The following is a 21,420-nucleotide window of genomic DNA, read 5'->3' as shown; positions in this document are numbered from 1 at the left end:
TCCCACCTCCTTTGAAACATAGGTCTTCCTACAGCTTTCACTTTAAAGCCAGAACTGTACGATGTGCAACTGATCAATCTAAACTTAGAAATTTGAACTTAACTTTGTTTCTACAGGTGCAGGGCACTGGTACTCTCCTAAGCTTTAAGGCAGAACATGATGCAATTAGAACTTGGGATACTCAGAGAAATCATGAAAATATGGATATAAGCTTGGCACTCAAAAACGTAGAGCCTTGCTATACCACTTTTGAAATACCATAAAATACAGGGAGAAGTGAACGTTTCTGCATAGCTGATCCTGAAAAGGGATTGCATGAACTATGCAGCTCCAGAAAAATGGTATTAGAACACAAAAACTGTAATGAATGCTTTAGTGATTCGTTTTCATGGCAGCCCTGAAGTAGTCATCATATCTGGCATCCGGAAGGAATTTGTCCAGGGGCATATTGGCAACAACCCTAGCTGCCTTTGTCCTTTTTTCCCCTCCACTTAAGTACTAAGCAGAGATAGTATGTTTACAACAGCTGGCATGTCCCATTCATACAAGTTTGTCTCTCTAATTGCAAAGGGAAGGAATGCCTGAGATAGATTCTTTTAACCTTAACTAAATGAAGCTATTCTCCATCTATATTTCTAACTTGCTATTTCCTAGAGATGAATATAAACTTTTATCAGAAAAATTCAGAGTGGTTTCCAAATCAAAAAAAGCATTATTTAACACTCAATCATCAGTTTGCTCATAGCAAAATGGTAATTAAATCTCTCGTAATTAATCTATAATGATTCCTTGCCTAAACTCAACATTTAGAATTAAGTTTTAGATGAGGAGTAACATTTGTTACTAACAAAAATTTAGGCATGATTCTTCAAGAAATATTGTACTATTTCTCTACATGACGTGACCTTGTAAAATGATATTTTGGTTTTAAATTTTAACACAAAAATGTATCACTCTAACCCAGAAAGTGGCCAAAATATCAGCAAATGTGAACTCAAAGTAGACCATCAGGCTGTTCCAATATTTAAAAAGCAGCCCACAACAGGGCAAAGTGCTAGTGAAAAACTACTAAGACTACTAGAAATACTACAGTAAAGACATGTTATTCTGCTCAGGAAATACCTTTATGACAACAACCCATTTAGTATGCGTAACAGAAAGGATTCTAAGGATGTCACCCAGGAAAGCTTTATCCCACGAATGAAGCTCACGGCAATACCCTGAGAGGTTCCTACATTTAAAACTTTAGATACCAACAAGTGGTTGAGGAGACTACCCAGCTGGAAGTACAGAATACCTTTTAAGTTCTCCTCAACGTTATAAAGTAAGAGGACCAACAGAGACCAGGATCAGCATGATGCAAACCCAGAACACATTCACCAATTTTATCCACTGCCCTGCCTTGGAAGAGCTTACCTTCTTCCCCATGACACAGCCCTCATATTTTTGTTCCACTAAGAAACTAATCCTTGACTTAAAAACCACAGCTCTCCTCCCCCTTAAACAGTTCTTAAATATCAAAATGGAGGAAATCTGTTAGAAATGTTTGTTTTGAAACATGCAAATTATGTGAAGTTTCTTCACTAAGAAGGCAAGCAAGAGGATATAAAGATACTGAAAATGGTAGTTCACAAAAAAAAGGTATCTGATCCTGTAATCTACGTGTTGACAAGCTGTTGGGCTCCATCACTCCACCAAGCAGTAGATACTTGTCTTAGATTCTTCTACTTGACTGCTTTCATCAGATTAAGCATCTGGGATTTAATTTAACAGTTTCAGCTTTATTAAGCTGTCACAAGAGCAGCCCCGCTTTGATAACAGTAGTTGCTCCAATTATGGCTTGGTTTAGGGTTGACAAGTATAATGATTCATTCGTGGCACATGAGAAGCAATAAAAGGTTGTTTTGCATTACAGCTTTAAAAATGTGGGCACTTTTTTCATTTAATTTGTCACTTAGCTTTTGCTAAGAGGACATTTAAATTGCAGTAAAAGGCAAATGGAGCTTTTAGTTTAAATGTAATCCCCATATTTAAATGATCTGTAATGGCACAGTGTTCGAGTGGGAACACTATTGTTTCACAGTGGGCCCTGATGTGACATGTGACATTTGTATTCAGGTCCCGTATTATCCATGTGGCTAAAGGGCTTCCAATTTCATTTCACAGCCAGAAGCCTGCAGAAAACACCAATTAACTTGCAGATCCCATTTGCCGACAAAACTCAGCCTCTTCCCTATGTCTGGCATCTGGCAGTGCTCAACATTTAATTCCAAAGCAGAGCCTTGGAGCCATCATGATCCCTGGGCTGGGGCACAAAGTCAAATTTTCCCCTTTTTTTAAGGAAATCTTTTCACTTTTGTAGAGAACAAGCAACTTTTACTCAATTTTTCATGGATGAATATTAACGAATTACTGCTGTAGTAAGATTGCATGGTCCATTTTTTCCCTCTAGACTACAAAGCAAGGTTAACTGACCTTTTCCTCAAATCAGAGATCTCACCTCAACAGGCATCAGCAGATATTTACTGTGCATTTCTATATACTCCCATTTTACCAATGCAATTTAATTAAAAAGGCAAACCAACCGGCTTCAGATAATTAATCATTCTGAAATACTGAAGTTTTCAAGCATGGTCACCAAGAGTTAAACACCTGAAGATCAGCATGTGAAATTTACCTACTGACACACCACTTAAACAGCAACAACATGAAGAATTCCAACTCCGCTCTAGAAAGTGCATTCATGTATTACTGTGGCAAGTTGGAAGTGTTCACCAGTGCACCACTGAAGTTGCATCTAAATTCTTCTAGTATAAGAAGTATATGAGCAAGCCTTATAGCTTTGACCTGTAATCTTGATCTTTCCAATACCACACCTTTGGAGTTCCATAAGTAGCATTTAGCTCAACCCATTATTTTACGTACAACAGGGGAATCTGCTGAGCATAATTATTATATTATTCCTCCTGATCTAAAGGCTTTAAAAAACAACTAGCTAGTTACATGTAAGGCTTTTCTGTTAACTTGAGGCTTTTGAATCATAAATTGCTTACGGAATTAGGACTCTATATTAGCAAATCACAAGGTTTATACTTAGATGTGAAGTATTTGTGGGGTTTGGGTGGGGGTTTTTTTGTTATGTTTTTTTGTGGTTGTTGTTGGGTTTTTGCATTTGTTTTGGTTTGGTTTTGTTAAATCAGCACCTTCAAACATTCAAACCCAATCTGACTTGTACTGAAGTCAGCAATTTACCACAAACCTCAGCAGAAACTCTTATCAGAGCTCAGTGTGTCCTTCCAGTACCCTTGCCAATGCCCAATGCCAGGCAGGAAGCATCAGTTAAGTTCTAATGAAAGGCTCAAGTGACCCAGTCAAGGAGCAAAGCTGAAGTTATTTAAGTATGCTTAAAAACCTACGCCAAGATGGAACTGGCAAAGTGGCCATATGCCTAGCAGTTGGCAGACAGCATACCAAGGCAAGCAAGCAAGCCTTTATTAAGCAGAGTCTATATTTACATACTTTTTATGTTCTAAAATTCTCCGTAACTACAATGTTAAATTGCTACCTATGTGTGAAATAAATGAGATCATAGATAAAACATTTTTTTTTAAAGACATGCATATATGCCACTCCCAGATTACTCTGAACAGATAAACAAGAAGTTAAGTACGCAAAGGCCTGCCTCACTCCCTTTATTGATATTTTAGTTCCCTGACATCCTAGAAGATGACAAGACAGGAAGCCAACATTATTTTAGAACATAATGATAACGTCATCCAATGTCTGAGTTATCTCTGCCACTACTGGCACAGATTATATGTTGCCAGGGCCATCCTGCTCTTCCTTCTGCCCTTCTGCAGCTTGCTATTGTAACTCTGGTCTCCCTTAAAACCTCCTTCAACTTTTGCACATTCACACTTTTTTTTTTTTGAGATGCACTTTTCACCTGGAAAGAGGGATGTGTTTAATTTGAGTAAAACTCAAGGCAAAATCCTAGCAAAAACATGGCAGCAGCTTGTAACTTTCACACAAAGTAGGAGTCAAGCTGGAGAATTCATCCAATTAACAGCAATTTTGAGGGAACTTGCTAAGCACCAGTGGAAAGAATCCTACTTTTTTTTAGGGAAGAAATGGACCGTTTAGCAACATAAACACAAGCCGGAGGTGGAAGAACCAAGTTAAGTTCTACCCTTACCCTACTGCACACCTGAAGTGATTGAAATGTATTTGCAATTGAAACCATGGTACACGATCAACATATTTTGATACCGTAAGAGGCAGCAGAGCATTCAGGACTGAAACAACAGGGTCTGCCTCCGATTACAAATACAGCAGCTGAGGTAGTGGTGAGGCTGGAGGTTGCACTGTGGCTTTTTGGCACCTATAATTCTGATTAAACAGAGGTAAACTAACCAATTTAATTGATCTAAAATATTGCTTATTCAATGCTGCAGGCAGAGAGATTCCACCTCCTTTGCCTTCAGACAGGTGCTGTCAAGAAAATGATGTTAATACGAAACTGATGAAACAAGAAGAGGAGCCACTAAAAATTTAACAAAACCTTTTATGTTTATTGGCAGCATGTGGTAAGACTGCTACAGGTAACAGATGGAGAACACGTTTCTGCCTCTCCCACCACCTACCAGCTCAACCCACATAAGCAACGAAGCATGAGACCCTCCAGTTTTCAGTATGGTGGGATACAATTTTGCTGTGTACTTGTCCAGCTAAGCACATGCCCTGCTTGGCAAAAACTGTTATTCCCCAACAAGCCAAGGCATCATAAAAATGAGATACTAAAAGGGTTGTTACACATGAAGGCAAGCAGTTATATCTACACTCTCTCTGACAGAGCTTTGCCTGCTCTAATATTAAGGCTTTCCACCACAGAAATCTACAATCTCAACTAGATAGCTAGTGCTTTTTTAGCCTAGTGCTTCATTTAGAGTGAACATAATTTATGTTATGTTCAGGTTATATCCAGCCTTAGCCCCACCAGTCAACATGCAAATCAATCATGGTCATCTTTAACCTTTAAGAGTGGAAAACTTAAGTTTTCCTTTTGACACTTCCTTTCTAAATGAAGCATGCTATTCTTGCTTGGATTTAATTTTTTAGCTTGATTTTGGACCTTTAAAATATATCAAGAGCATTACGGTCTTTGGCTCTCTTCTCTGCAGTGTTTACATAATGTCCCATAGGGCATCATCTGTAAGGTTTTTTGTTTGTTTGTTATTTAATATTTATTTTTATGTTCCATGCCATGTAAGTCAGGCATAGCAATATTGACCAGAACACATCTCAAGACAGAGTCCTTTAAGTCTTAGACTTGAAGTGTCTTTCCAGATTGAGTGAGAACACAGGTAACTACTCCCAAGTTCCATGAACCACAAGGCGATTCCATTTAGGCTGTGTCTTCAGTTTGCTTTGAGAAAGCCTCCAAGGCAGCATCCAAAACCTTACTACAGCTAAGATAAACACATTAATCCCTTCACTCATACACTCAGTGACTTATCTTTTAGAGAAACAAATTAGATTTACCACTGTATTTTAAATAAATCAGGTTGTCTTTTATTGCTTTATCTTCTACACACTTACACACCAACTGGTTAGTGTAAGGTACTTTCCAGTACCTTATACCTAGGAAAGCAATGCTTGTGGTTGCTTAATATTCTTTCCACTCACCTACCCACCTTTAAAATATTGGTGACATTTACATTCAAGTTGTTTTGAATTTCTCCTCCCTACCACAAATTCCTATAGATTTTGAGAACTCCTGAAGCAGTAATTCAAAACTATATTAGCGAATTTCTGGAACACTTTAGAGCAAGTGTCCTCAGACCTTACCAGTTTAAATATTCCTTTCCCATTTATCCCATGTTCCTCTCTCCGCAGTACAACCAAGTCATGTATCTGGTCACAACTGACCTTTCCTGTAAAGCAGTGTTAATTGTTTTAGCTCTCTTATTTGATCTCCTTTCCTGCTCAGTAATGGACTTCTACTTTTCTTTGCTATCTTCTCATACTCTTAACAAATCTTCTCTTTTTGCCTTTATTTCTCTTTAGTTGTGAATCGATTTCTTCCTTAACCTTTGCAGTTTAGCACTAGTGGCTTATATACTTACCCTCAGTTGTGTAGCTACGTTTCCACTTTTTGCTTTATTCTTTTTAGATCCTCATGTACTTACAACCTGTTGCAAACGTACTTGTTTCATACCATGCTTCCTCTCCTCCAACTGCAACTGTCTCATGCTGTAGATCAGAAATTCAGTTTCACCCAATCTTAACTGAATGAGCAAAACTGCAGAAGACTAACCTGCTTTACCTAGTACCACAATAAGGTTTCTCTCCACCCCAAATATGTAATTGTTTCTTCATTATACATATGAACACCTAAATGATTTTGAAGTCTGTGCATTTACCCAGTTCATCCCAGAGCTGCCTATACTTGTCAGTCATTGCAGTTCCTTGTTGTCTCCAAAGTGACAGACGAGGGTCAGCCATGAACTGTTCTGTTATCAACGTCAACATGCGAGCTCCATTTGAATCTCTCATCTTTAGCATCTCTCGCACCTAGGAAACGAGTCTTTTAATACAAACTTGAAAAAATAAAGAAATCACAGTACAGACAATATGCTGCCGTGTTAAATATTCTGCCTCTGTTAAATAAGAAATGTAATTTAAACACGTGATGTGAAATTTTTAAGTAGAAAAAATAATTTGCCTTCCCAATTTTAACAATTTTTGGTTTCAGTATCCCATTGCAATTCTTCAGAGACACTTCTTCCACAAGTAATTCACAGGTGTATTACGCAAACTGCTGCAAGACTAATTTCTACAGGTTTCTCCAACGTTTTGGGGGTGGGAAGGAAAAGAGCAGCAAAGCTGCAGACGGTTGAAATGTTACTTCATATCCTTAAAATGATCTCAAGACACATCAGATTGTGGTCCATTGCTGTGCAACTCGTTATTAAGTTGCCATCATGTTCCCAAGGCTTTGTCTTGTTTTGGAATAACAGGACTTTTGAGTAAGACGCGAACAAGTACAGACTGGCTTGGGGAATGGGGGAGAGAAAAAAGGGAAGGTTTAGAGTACTCAACACACCTTTGCAAAAAGCAAATTGAGCTGCTTCCCTGATCCATGGTATCCGCCCTGGGAGAGGAAGAGTTTAACCTGTTCTTGGACCTGTTCCTCATCCAAATGCCAGCAGTTTTCATCATCTATGCTAGCACCCGCTGTTGGGTCAGGAGCACCTGCAAACAGCAAGAAAAGAAATCATTACGTTCTATATAAAGAAGTGAGGTTCAGGGGAGAGGACTACTGCAGATGTTTTTCAATTTGTGTTTTGATCTGTTTTGGATGTTTTGGCTTTAATCTAAACATTCTTTAAAATAGTTTTTAAAATAGACTTAAATTTCTCCTCAGTAGTCTTAAGCACTTCGAAGTTACAGCCTATGAAAACACATTTAAATAATAATATTTTATAACAAAACATTAAAATCAAGGTGAGTTTTTTTCCTCCCATCTCAGCAGCTATACTAGAATGCTTTTACAGGGAAAATTAGACTTTGCATAGTACTTCAACTGTGATGTTAAAACCACTCTCCCCAAAACACCTGTGTAATTCCTGTACCTTCAGCAATCTTGCTCAGGTTTAAGTGACTGCTAGTGAGCGCTGCTATTGATGAACATGAGGAAAATCATCACCTCGGTGCCTCTGAGCTGTGATGGCTCTGTAAAGCTAAACAAAGAGTAAAAAAATCCCCAAACAAATCCAAAGTCTTAAAGCACTAAAGGCATTTCCATCATAAATAAGAGCTACAGCTGTGTAAGGCTGTGGTGCTTCCAAAGGAGCATTTTTACATAGGCAATGTCATCAACAGAGTCAATTCAGAGCAACTCTACTTAAATAGCCTGGTGTGAACTGAAGTGTCTAGATTTACATCAGGCAGTGCTTTGGCCACAGGCTGCTCTAACTCAAATTTTGCAGTTGAGATGAGTGATTTTCCACTGGTGGCCTCTTCTAAAGGCTGACAAAATTAACTAAAACAAGTTCTTGCACCATCTAGCAATCTGTATTTTTCTGAAGAAGCCTGCAACTCCACTGGATATTTTTTAAAAGGTATTCAAACTGAAAAGGCTGAAAAGCACTTATCTAGACTGTCAGGGAAGCAACTTAAGGCAGTACATCACCATACCAGATGTAAGGTATTTTAAGCATGCCCAAGACTCCAGTTAACTTGACATTTTGATTTTGGGCTTGTCACAACCGTGTAATCTCTATCTCCATTAGGTTTTTGAGAAGATGTTAGAAATTGAATCACGTTACACAATCTGTCACTTTTAAATCTGAGTCCTTGTTACCTCTGTAGCCAAAACAAAAAAAAGGGACATTGGCAGGGAAGTAAAATTTCATAATCAGATTTGTAAAAACGTGCTTTTTCAAAGAAGTCCTGAGAACCTGAAATGCAAAGATAGCTACAACTCTTCAGATGTATAGGAATTAAACACTGATTCTATTGATTCAAGCCTTCACAATTGCAGCTCTGCCATGTAGGTGAAGCTTTTAAGCATTCGCAGGGAATGCTGGAATATTTATTCAATGAAATACAATCGAAAGATTTAAAGAGTCAGAAGGATGTCTTGTCTACTAGTTCTTGAGAGAGTTAAAAAAAAAAATCTTCCAGCTCAGCAACTTCCAAAACTGCCTCCAACTTCAGAGCCTACAGCTGGGAACACTGAATTGCTGTGTGTGTATATATATGTACACACACACACATTTAGATTAATAAGAAAGTGTGTCTTTGAAGATGTGAATGAACTCTCCTGCCTTTCACAGGAACCATAACAGTGTCTCAGAAGACAAGAATCAAGCCCAAGACAGTACAAAAACCAAGGAATGAAAAACCTCCTCTTCTATGAGTGCTTCCACCTTTAGTTTGTTAGTTTTAAGGGGCTTTCAATTCAGTCAGCTACACAAAACACATACAGCTAAGTCTTCAGATGGAAAGAACAAGATAAAAAGGGAAATCAAGCCACACAAGAACAAGCAGTGCAGCTGTTGCACAGACCCAGGTTTGCAGTATCACCTTGCAAATAGTTTAAATATTTCATTGCTCTAAAACATAGAGAAAAGACCTGTGAAAAGAAACTATATAAAAGTACCAATATACAAAATACACTTATATTTATCCCTCACTTCAACAGAGATTTATCTTTAAATAATCTTGGTATGGCTACTTCTAAATTGAATTAAAAATAGCCCAAGATTCCTCAGCTAAGCTTCCCTATTTAGGGGAAAAAACAAAATTCCTTCCACAACTGTTTACATTTTATCAAAAGCTCATCGGTCAGTTTGTGTTAGAAGGTTAAATTTCAACACAGCCACCACAGATTCTTTAACAGCAGGGTTCCTTTACAGGAACAAGGGTGCCCACTGCCCTGGGCCAGCAGCACTGCCCCTACCAAGGCCTCTTCTCCCAGCACAATCCCAAATATACCTTCCCCAGGGGCTCAGCATTGCTGTACTTACGCCAGCGCTGTTTTCATGCCAGTAGGCTAGAAGACTGTAGAAGCTGAAGACAGCAAGCTGAGGGTCTGAGCTCTACGATGCTGTTCAGCACAGTACTAGAGAGAAGTCCGACTCAGAGCAATTTTTCCTTACAAGATCTTATATAGGCTACACTCAGTATGATCAAAATTTTAAATCAGGTTGTATAAAGAAGTTTCAGTATACATATAACCAGCACCAGATACAGTTGTAATGCACTGATCTTTGAACACTGCTGGCAGTCTTCAGTGACAGCCATGGACTAACAACACATGGAGACGGCATGTCTGATCAGTCATAAGTCCAAACCACCTTCCCACCACAGCAGCAGCCAGGCATCCTAGTGTTGCCGCTGGGGAAGCCCCAGCTTCCACGGCCCGCATCACTATTGTTTTGGGGTCGAGACACGACCATCTCCATGTCTCTCATGTTGGTACTTTTCAAGAATCACTACATTCACTTAGTCAGAGGAACACTGATTGATCTAGCCTGTTTCCTCTCCCACTCACACACAGATCACTCTTGGGCAACAGACAGGATTTCTACACTGCCTCTTTGCTTCTGAAATCATGGGACCGGGTGAGTAGACAAGAAACTATCTGAACAAGCAACAGGAGGGAGCTGCCTTAGGAGCTGCGAGATTAATCCCTAGCAATAGCCAGCAGGAAGGCTCAGGCTCAATACCAGGCAGAGCTGAAGGTTCAACCCAAAGGTGGTGGCTTCGCTCAGGGTGCAGCGTGGCCCCGCACGGGCACCGCGAGGCTTTGGCAGATGGACAGTTTGGCTGCAAAGAGGAACATGGGCAGCCCTAAATTGAATCTCTGCATCTCAGTTTGGTACCAAGACCACATCCCATTCCCCACTTGTAAACTGGGGATAAGTATTACTTACGTGCTTTAGAGGGGTGTCATGAGGATAAATTAGCTCACATTTGAACTATGAAAGTGAAAAGCACTGTATAATTATACTAAATATGAAAACCTGTAATTAAACTCTGTCACCTTATAGACACTAACGTATTAATCTCCCTCCCTCCAACCTCTGGCTTTAACTTCTGTCTTGACTGGTCTTTGAAATAGGTTTTACATCATGTCCTTACAGTTAAATACCATAAATAAAGTATTTATACTCAGTATATTGATACAGCCACACATACTTACTCATGCTCTTTTACTAAAATTACTAAATTGCAATCTTAGCAATCAAAGCAGAAATATTGTACACAACTGTTTGTAACACCGAACACCCAAATAAAATTTGAAAACAGGGTAACAGCCTTTTATATTTATGGTCATAGCAGGTCACATGTGAAATATAATCAACTCCCAAGTTCTACGAAGCAGAAGCATTTAAAAAAAATAAACACTTTTATCATTTACTTAGCAATTTTAAGAGCAACCACTTTCAAAATGAGCAACCACATTCAGCTGGTGGTGTATATGGAGAATTTAACCTCTAAGAGTAAGTAGAAGCAAAGCAAGGAGCATTGACTGAAACAGACTAAGAATTGCCTATATTGCAAACTACTGAGGTGCAGATCAACAGTGAAATCTGGTTAAAACAACAGAAAACAGTCTTTAAGTTTCCCTGATCCTTATTTCTGAAGTATCACAAGAGTTGTCTTCAAATGAAACCATGTCAAATTACGCACTCATAGCCATACTGAAACTTTTTCGAACTTAATTTTATAAAAATCTTATTATTTTAAGTACACAAACGAACTGTAGATCAGTTAAATTTTATTAAATGTCATCCCACAAAGGCATTAAGGAGAAGATATGGAAAAATGATTACAAATAAAAGGCATGACTTACTGAGTACTACGCAAAGATTTAATGGTCCCAGCTAGAAACCAATACTGTTGTATGCTGATTCACAACAGAACAGTAATTGATTTTATAAACTTAGTGTGTTCAGAATTATTCTAAACAATAATTACATAAGACCAAAGATCATAAAATTAATGATTAAAAAGCATTATTATGCCTTTGATTCCCCAAATGATTCAAAGTTTAAACACTTCATCTTGTACTTAATTTCAGAACTCTTGGAATACAACACCTGCTCAGCGGCACACAGCATCAAAGAAAACCAGCAACTGCTGTGAAGCAGCCACTGCTAACAGAAAACTTGAAGACAGGACAGGCTACACTAAGTTGCTGAGGAAAGTTAATAAACCCCCAACAAGTTTTTAACTTCCAAAAAATTCTTTCCCTTCCCTCTGCACATACAGCAAAATGTATAAACTTATCTGCTGACAATATCTAACCTCTCCTGCTAAAATCCAGGTTTCACAAACATTATATAGCAATAAGTTTCAATGTCTACTTGTGTGCGGCAGAGGAAAGAACTTTCCTATCAGTACAGACTAGCATGCATTATTTTCATTTATTTTTACGTTCCATGTCTCAAAACAAAATCTATTTATTTTCTATATAATAAGTTTTATTTTAATGTATCTCAAAAAAACTCTCCTAGAAATATGAATTTCATAAATTATTTCTTCATTTTGCAGCTATCAATCTTTCATTTTATTTTACATTGTACTATTTATTTACTTCTACTTGGGTTTCTGAAATTTCTCTAGTTTTGGCTAGTCTTGTTACTTCCTTACCAAATCTGGTTCACTAAACAATTCTCATACTAAGCATTGGAGCACTTCACTTTCATCCTTCTTGAAAAGAAACGCATCTGCCATTTCCTACATTCTTCTTTTGCAAGTAGTCTCTCGATCAATTTTGCCAGTTTAAGCACAGCCGTATGAAAGATTCCGTCATTTTTTAATAATGTAGTTTCTTTAACGTTAAACATTCCCTTTCTAGTAGATCACCAATACATCGTATTCTGTTTTTCAGCCCTATCTTACCCTACAATTTTCCACTAAAATCCCCATCATTTCAGTTAAACACACTAAGTTTATATTAACACATATCCACCTGAACCTCCGGATTGCCCTTTGGAGCCTACGATATATAGGAACAGTACTAGATACTCTGAAATTTTCTTTTAAAGCAATTTTTTGGACAGATGTTTCCTTCTTGAATGCCTCCACCGACACTCCTAATATATGTTACGGATTAATGTTTGCAGAGGATGTACGTAGATCTGCCTGGACAAATACAGAAAACTCCCTTTTTTCAATAAGGCACAGTGCTGGTTTTCACCAAAGCACAGATCACACGGAATCCTTAAGGTTGGAAAAGACCTCTAAGATCATCAAGTCCAACCGTCAACCCAACACCACCATGCCCACTAAACCATGTCCCTAAGCGCCTCATCTACACATCTTCTAAATACCTCCAGGGATGGGGACTCAACCACTTCCCTGGGCAGCCTGGTCCAAGGCCTGACCACTCTTTCAGTGAAGAAATTTTTCCTAATGTCCAGTCTAAACCTCCCTTGGCACAACTTGAGGCCATTTCCTCTCGTCCTATCACTTGTTACTTGGGAGAAGAGACCAACACCCACTTCGCTACAACCTCCTTTCAGGTAGTTGTAGAGCGCGATGAGGTCTCCCCTGTGCCAAGGTACCTCTCCCCAGGTACCTCTGCTTCTGAGAAGACAAATGTACTTAAACAGCTTTCTCCCAGGTCCTCCCTCTTAAATTTGAAATCATCTGCATGTGGTTTTGTACTGGCAAATGACTTGTGAGTCAGAGAGTCAAAGGCTGAGAGAAAGTCTCGAGAAATCCATATAATTCCTCTAAGAGCAGAGATCGCAACAGCAGCACTAAACACTCACGAAACAGCACAGCTTAAAAGGTAAAAATTAAATTGATTTGCTAGGCTGTCCTTATACCAATAAAAGGCAGACTCTTTTTCACTATGCACATAACAACAAATCAATGCTAATATGAGACTAATATGCAAACAGGCCTTCCCTCCCCCCCCCCGTCTTGCAGTTACTTTCCTACTTCCACTCAAATTCTCAGGAATGTAGTTTGACATTCCAACCAATTTATTTAAGTGAAAGTTTCATACCTAAGACAAGACAGATCCAAGATGACAAACCCAGCTATTAATCCATCATCCTGACTGTTCTCTTCGTAGCCTTATACACCTACTAGCTTCCTCTGCTACAATGGTACAAAAATTAAGATGGAGGAAGAAAGCCTCAGCTAAGCAGGATCCAAATCTACGTCCAGCTTCCTGAGTCAGGATCCCTAAATTGAAACCCAATGTGAAGCCAACAGTTACGCAGCGCAGATGTCAGGGTATCAGTATGAATACCTACAGTCGTCTTCAGTACAGAAGATTAGACCTCCCAGATCTTCAATTTTGAAATCATCAGGAACATGTACAGCTGCAGCAGTGTCACATGAGAAAATCGGAACACAACAAAACTTCTCAAATGTAAGAGGTGCTTTTGTGCTCTAAAAACATGCAAAACACTCTTGTAATGTAATCACCACCAACTGATAATTAGCATGGCAAATACAGAAGCGGTTTCCCAACAAATCACTCAGCTCTCCTGAAGAAGTTAGTGAATAGACAACACATTCCTGCACTTCTAACAGCAACCCCTTATTTTTTCCTGCAGTGAGGCTCAGTAATGAAGCAAGAAAAGATATTGCATCATTTGAATCCTCCGAGGAACTCAAAGAGATTTGTCATTTCAAAACCCGTGTCACCAATGTAAGTCACTTCACTAGTTCCCCCCAAAACCTCCTTTGCAAGGAAGGTGGCCAAAGCCAGCCATTGAATGCTGCATAAGACAGAATTTTGAGCAAATGAACAATTATCCAATTCACCTTTTGTGAAAGGAAAGTACTGCAGAGTTGTTCCATCTCCCTAGCCGGCTCATAAGCAAGTTAACAAGACCGCTGTGGTCAGAGCTCTTCAAAATCCTGAATCATTCTTATATACGAATAAATAGTATTCGAGAGCTTATTTCTTCTGCCTATTGCTGGAAATATATGAAAACTAGAACTAGTACAGCTACCATGAGAGAAGAAGAAAGAAAAAAAAATCTTAAAACTGAAGTTTTCTATAAAACAACCCTGAAATTAAAACACCTCTAGGTAACATTGAAAAAAATTTCCTCCTCCAACTCCAGATTCAGGACTTCCCTTTTATCAAAGCTGTTTCTGGTGTTTCTGTGCCAGGTCTCCTCTTACTTTTTATAAGCAAGTTTTTGTAAGTTTTTCTTCTTACTTACCTGTGCCTTCAAGCAGTGTTCAATATAATTCCTCTTCAAACACTAGTTTATTGAGGTTAAATGGTTCAAAGAAAGACAGTTCTACAAGACAGTTTTGTATTACAAACTGAACATCTGCAGCACAGGAGATATGACAGAGTGAATGGTGATCTTATGTTCACCAGCCTATGCTATTAGAACCACAGATAGATTTCTTCTGGTTATTTTTTGTAGATTTCTTTTGGTTAACTTTATGTTTTTAATTTAAGGAATTTGATTAAAGATCAAAATCACAGAATTGCAGTATGAATCTCAGAAGAATGCTTACTTGCTACATAATCAGAGGAACTTATTTTTTCCTTAAAAGAATCCTGTAATTTTTTAACACTGTAAACATAAAAAAAAATCAGGCCATGGTTTTATGGGAGTCTGAGAGGAAAAGCAAGAAACTATAGATCCTCTTTACTAACTCAGCTTTCTTTGGTAATAGCAGTTTATTTTCTTGCGCTGCCTGAATTTTCTACTTCAGTTTCGGTATTTTATTAAGAAATGCCAACAGTCAATAAAGACATACTGCAATCTCATTTACTAGGAAAACAGCAACAAGTGTAAGAAACATTTCAGTTTTGTGGATAATTTTAAACCACCCTACTCAAATTCATTGTGAAATTTCACAATTGATCATCAACTTAAGTTTTTTGTTTCCTATTCTTTTTGCTATTTGGGCTGTGATATAAACATTAAATATCTCTCTAAAAATACTTTAAATACTAATGAGTAATGAGATATTTTGACACTAAGAAAATAGCTGACAAAGACTAACATGCCTATGATTAGTATAATTACAGACTTAATGTTGATCAAGTTTAAGCATTCCCTGCAACAGCTTGTCATTTCTCTTACATTAGAATAGCTCATACAGCCATCACCTGTCCTTCCTTTCCCACCCCTGCCTTCCCGTCTTCTCATCACCCTTGACTGTTTGAATCTTCTGTGCCACTCTCATACTCACCATCATTCTTCCTTCCCCTTAATTCCTTATGTTCAGGCTATTACCAACTCTCACGCGGTACATGCCTTCAGCTTACAACATCTGAGCATCCTCCTCTATTGCTTAATGTCCTACATCTGCTTTAGCTTCCCTTTCTTTCCACCATCACCAGGCAGCTCTGCAATTACTTTCTTGTTATTTTCCGTAACAACTAGAACAACCACCTTGCCTCTGGCCACATCCCCATAGCCCCCAAAGCCAAAAAAGAGCCCTGCTCCTGAAATTCACCTTCTTGCAGTATGGCCTGCCTGGGCCTGCCAGGGCCAGCGGACCCTAAGGAGAGGGGCTGGGCTGCAGGTGAGTCCTGTTATTGGAAGAACTCCCTTCTTTTGTTCTGCCTACGCTACATTGAACACACACGTGTCTGTCTTTCTCTAATAATAAGCAGCTTGGTTGTGTTTGTATTGCCAATTCTTTGGAATAATGGTCATCCCTCTTAAATATCTAAAACTCAAGAACTGTTCCTGTCAATGAACAAACAAAAAAGATATTTTTAGGTATTTAGATAACTTATTCTTCCCCTCTAAGCTGCTCCTTACGCTTACAGCTCTGGTCACCTTAGAGGACATTTCTATCAGGTGACCTTACGGGAACACAGGACTAATAAACTAGCTGGGTCACCTCAAACCCACAATTACCTGCTTCCAGTTCAGCACGGTCCATAGAAAAGCCACCTCAGAAGCCTCAAGTCACACCCAGCACCCTTTAACAAACGTAAGATGTTCAGTACAAGAAACTGAGAGCCATTAAAACCATGTGCAGCAGAAAGAGCAGGAAAGATCAAGACCTTTGCTGATGCTGTAGGCTGTTGCAGCAGTAACAGGAAAAAGGCATTGAAATGCAGGTTTTATATTTCTCCTGACTTCATACAGAAACCAAATCCCAAGGATAATAAAAGTATATTTAATGAATGAAAACAACAGTAACACCTACTTGCTTTTTTGCCTTGCCATTAAAACAAAATTACACAATCAAAGTGTCAGAAGATTAGTTCAAAAAGAACAAAATAACAAAAAGATGCCTTTGGTAAGACAGTTCCTTCAAGCAATGTGGCTATACAAAGAACACCACTACTCAGTTTTACATAGCTGGAAAATACAAGCGTGAAGCAGATCAGGCCACAGATTAGTAGTGCTGGAGACATCAAGCTCATTGCTTACGAATTCTTTTTCCAAAAGGTACTGCTTTCTAAACATCTTAAAGCGAAGGTTCAATAACAGAATCTTCTTTAGTAAATACTACTGAATCACAGAATAATTCAGGTTGGAAGGTACCTCAGCAGGTCACACTCCTGAATGCCGCAAAAAAGCTCAAAACCGAAGAAGCAAATGGAAGCAAAAGGAATGAAGCAAAAGGAGGAAGAAGTATCAAACTCACCATGGACTTGATTGATTTCTGAATTCTGAGAAAGAATTTCATCTGCTAATTTTTGAGCAGTTGGCAAAACCTCTGTGTGGTGCACTGTGATCAAATACTGTACAAATTTTTGTAGTTGGTCTCTGTTTAAGAGTGTCTCTGAAATGGGAAGATGCAGTTTGACCTGATCTGGCTTGCGGATCCGGTATAAAGAGAGTGCCACAACGTGGGCACAGTAAAATATGTCCTTGTTTCCACAGCTACAGGTCACTGAGGTAATCTTGCAACGATCAAAGCTGATAGCTACATTGCAAACAGTTTCTGGCTCCGATTGCATTGCAGGCTCTGTCACTGTGCCACTCAAGTGGAAACCTGTGCGGGGAAAAAAAGAGAACTTAATAATATAAGTAAAATACTACTACCTCATTATCAAGAATCTTTCATTAAAAAAGTAAAAGCCATCATCCATTTCTGAGAAATTATATATCTTAAAGAACTTGCTTTAATTACAAATACGATTAACCCTTTCTTTCGTACATACCCTTCATCTCCAATAAAATCAAAAGGGGGGTAAAAAGCTAGTTTACAAGCCGTCTTTGCCATTCCATCACAACATTCATAAAAGTTTGATAGTAAGAAAAACATTTATTTGGTAAATGATAGCTGCAGAAGCAGAGATGCATCCGATTAAGATCAACGTGAAACTCTGAGTACCTCCGCAAGTTGGCAGCAATTTTCCAAACCCCCCACCAGGGAGCCTGCAGCACCTACCAGCAAATTAACCATTCTCTCAATAAGTAAGAGGGAAGTAGTGCACTCTAGTGGCACAAGCCCAGGTCCTCGTCTCAACTCTGTCACTGACTCCCTGACACAAGTCACTTAACTTCTTTGCTTTCACCTCTCCCACCTCTGAGCTCAGGTTAAAGCTCACCTTCACCCAAGCGATCCAGTAGGATGGCTATGTTTGTGTAGCTCTTTGGAGATGGAAACTACTACAGTTACCAATACTCACGATATCAGATTTATAATACTGAATGAGACACGCATGCATGATTTCAGAAGTCTGCGTTATGGTTCTGTTTTCCATTCAGCATAATAAAGCACAAGGCAAAAGAGCTAGGTTTTCTTGTATTGTAAGAAGGTGTGGTATACCATAAGAAAGGTGTTCGCTTCAGCAAAGATGCCACTAGTCAACACAGCACCCTATTGAACCAAGGTCTCCAACTCTGAAGATCAGACCTCAACCCACCTCTGTTTGCCCAACATGAAGGCCCAGGTTTGGCTCTCAATACTTTCATTGAATAGCAGAATTTGGGGGTTTGTTTTGGATTTTACATAAGCATGACATTGATTTTTGGCTAAAGCATTAAGTCAGAGGCATAGATACAGAGCAATACAACTAAATTTCATATGTCGTACCAGTATTAAACATGAACAGACAGTGCATATAAAATCTGGGATGGACACTACAAGTAAGGTGTTATACATTAATTATTTATAATGGAAATAATATAAAACCACACTCCCTTAAAGTCCAAACCTGATTTAGTATTCTTGAAATACCAGAAAAGTGTATTGTAGGAAGCAGTATCACATGAAAATTAGGTAGAAAAAAAAAGAAGAATATACATCGCTCTAATCCAAAATGTTGTATCTCTAATTGTTTTTTTAAAAGCTCTTCAAGTTACAGGAAACAAAGAGGAAAATCTCTCATTTTTTCCATTTGTTCATGCTGTACATTTCAGAGCAGGTTGTGCCCTCAGCATCACTGTTTGGATTACATTCAACTGCAGTACTCTGATACTCTACCCTGAAGAAGGTCATATGCACACATTGACCTCGACTTTGCAAGAGGATGTTTACCAGTTAAAGTAGTTAAGACTAGAGGCTGAAAAGGCAGTAAGCTGTAAACTGCACGGAGAGGAAGCGGGGCGGACGAACAAGCCCAGGCGTACATTCTTGCTCTTGTCTTCACTCAACACTTGCACAGAGAAAGGGAGTGGAATTGCCCCTCACATCATGAGCTCCTCCCTCTGCCTTTCCCTTTGGTTTTTAAGTAGGCATGCTCCCGTGGGTGCCTTCTCTCAAAAAGAGAGACTTTGTTAGAACTTAGCCAGCTCTATTTATTTCAGGCTAATTCCCAGTAAGTGCAAATTGGATTGGTTGTCCCAAAGAAACCGCACAGGAGATTTTTCTTTTTAATATCACTTTCCTATGAAGCATACATAAAACCGTCTCTCATCTATGAGCTGAAGAAAAGCTTAACACTTGAACACTGAAAGGGCCTGACCCCACTCCTTCCTACTCTAAGTACCTGAACTCCTATTAACTCCCATAGAAAAATATACAAAAAGGCCCAATGAAAGATTTTCTATTAAACCAATTTAAAAAAAAAAAAAAAGCCCAACCAGCTACTCCAACAATATTATCACTTTTAATTTGTCAGTATATAATTCAAGCATTCAAAAAAGTCAAAACCCTCCTGGAAAGATGAATGTCTCCAGAAATATTTACAGTTAACAGCAGGCCTACCTTTAAGTCCCTACACTGTTCAGACACAAACACAGCTCACCTTCCCTCTCCACTGAGATTTTTTGAGAATTCATGTTACAAGCAGCAACATTTATAAACAGGGATCCTGGTCTAACAATGACAGCACTAATACAGTCAAGTTACCTAACCTACCCTTCTTAAATTACAGAGCGTTTAAACAAAAACATCAGCTCCTTTGCAGGCTAAAATGTAGAAGCTCTGTATGAACTATGCTGCAACAATGTACTATGCCTGGTAGTTATGAAACGTTCTTTTCCTCCTCTTTTTCTGTTTGCGTTTTTAAAGAAAGAAATTGTTGTTAGTAAATAGGACCTTTAAAACATTTTCAGAAAAAAAACACAGCAGAGAAAACAATTCAGGAAATTTCAGCTCAGAAGCCCTGGTAGGGCTGTTATAATTTAACCTACGAAACATCAAATGCCACCTTCTCCACTGCGCCCAACACTGCAGAGTACTCAACAGGGAGGGTTGTTCCCCTCCCACAGATAGAGCTTTCATCTTTTTTAACCTAACCCTCTAATATTTTCCAAATAAAGTATGAAAAGTTAGTAGCAGGTAAAAAATTGACACACTGTGCTTTGCTAGAAAGCTTTCACCAGCAGTATTTTATAGCCTGCCAAGAAGAGAGATGTTACATGTTCCTGGAAGAAGGCAAAAGGAATCACCTGTGCGGGGACTCGAAGAAATGACATTTCACTAACAGATCCCAAGGAGCAGTAAAAGTATCTTCAGCTAAAAGCTGCAAGCTCTCACTCCAAATACGTATTTCTCTTCAAAGAGAAAAATCCCTCTTTTACACAAAGTTACAAACCTCTGCTGGAAATATTTACCCATTCCAAGATGACCGATGTTTCACTTTTAAACTAAAAAGCTCATTCATTATTATTGAAAGACAACAAAAGAGTTACAGACAGAAAAGCGTGCGTTCACTACATAAGCTATTTATAGAGCAGGCATGTTTCACCTTTTCCCTTCAGCTGCTGCAGTTCGAAATGTTTTACTGTTTTCAATCCAGCACGTGACCAGTAATTCAAGCTCTGCTGACATTTTCAACGCGCAGAGGCTTTGCATTCTGCAAAAATGCGTTTAGAAAGGCAGTTGGAGCATTAAGTGTATCAAATGAAGCTCTTTTACAAAGTGATTTTGCTTCTGTTGAACGCTCACCTCAAACACCCCGCAAAAATTATTTAACAGCCAAAAAAATAGCATTTTCAGCTGCCGTACTTTCGGAAGGGGACTGTGCCAAAGTACCATCAGGAGGAAAGCATTAAGAAGTCAGTGAATTTTACAAAGCAATTTTTGCCAAAATCTGTTTGACAGCATCTGATCCATTAACTAAAAACATTCTGGGACTGTAAAGCTGCCTGATAAATGAAAATTCACATTACTACAATGCAGTATTTGCCAACACAAGTATATACGCTTGTCAAAAAATAAATACTTCAGAATAAAACAAAAGAAACTTCAAACTGTAAGGCACTACAGAGGAGAAATGACAGTGGCATGTGGAGAAGCAGCAGCAGGTCGGCTTTTAGTTACTGAAGTCAAAAACAAATTTTGAAATAGTGAGTTCCACTAATTCAACGGGATAAGCAGCAAAGTTACTGCACTAAATAAGCACGATCAATGACATCTCACAAGCTTAATTCATTTCTACTGTCACCTGGTATCTTCCTCAATATACCAAAGTCCAAAGAGGCATTTTAGAAAGATACAGACCAAAATGAACGAAAACTATCAGAACAACAAGCCATAGCAAAATGCTGGGGGGGG

General features: G+C 38.7%; 1 protein-coding gene across 1 annotated transcript in view; it reads right to left on the bottom strand.

Annotated features, from left to right (window-relative positions):
* Positions 1-17,466, bottom strand: part of LOC104069182 (zinc finger SWIM domain-containing protein 6) — a gene marked incomplete at its 5' end in the record, with an annotated part of 50,496 nt that extends 33,030 nt beyond the window's left edge. Inside the window, 3 exons of the mRNA XM_009578257.1 lie at positions 6,423-6,573; positions 7,106-7,254; positions 17,116-17,466. Coding sequence (XP_009576552.1) covers positions 6,423-6,573; positions 7,106-7,254; positions 17,116-17,466 — 651 coding nt within the window. The remainder of the gene's footprint in view (positions 1-6,422; positions 6,574-7,105; positions 7,255-17,115) is intronic.
* Positions 17,467-21,420: the final 3,954 nt, after the last annotated feature.

The sequence above is a fragment of the Fulmarus glacialis genome, unplaced genomic scaffold (assembly GCF_000690835.1).
Source record: "Fulmarus glacialis isolate BGI_N327 unplaced genomic scaffold, ASM69083v1 scaffold10235, whole genome shotgun sequence".
Lineage (NCBI taxonomy): Eukaryota > Metazoa > Chordata > Aves > Procellariiformes > Procellariidae > Fulmarus > Fulmarus glacialis.
Note: the sequence above shows the minus strand (reverse complement) of the source record. Positions and strands in the feature narration are given on the sequence as shown.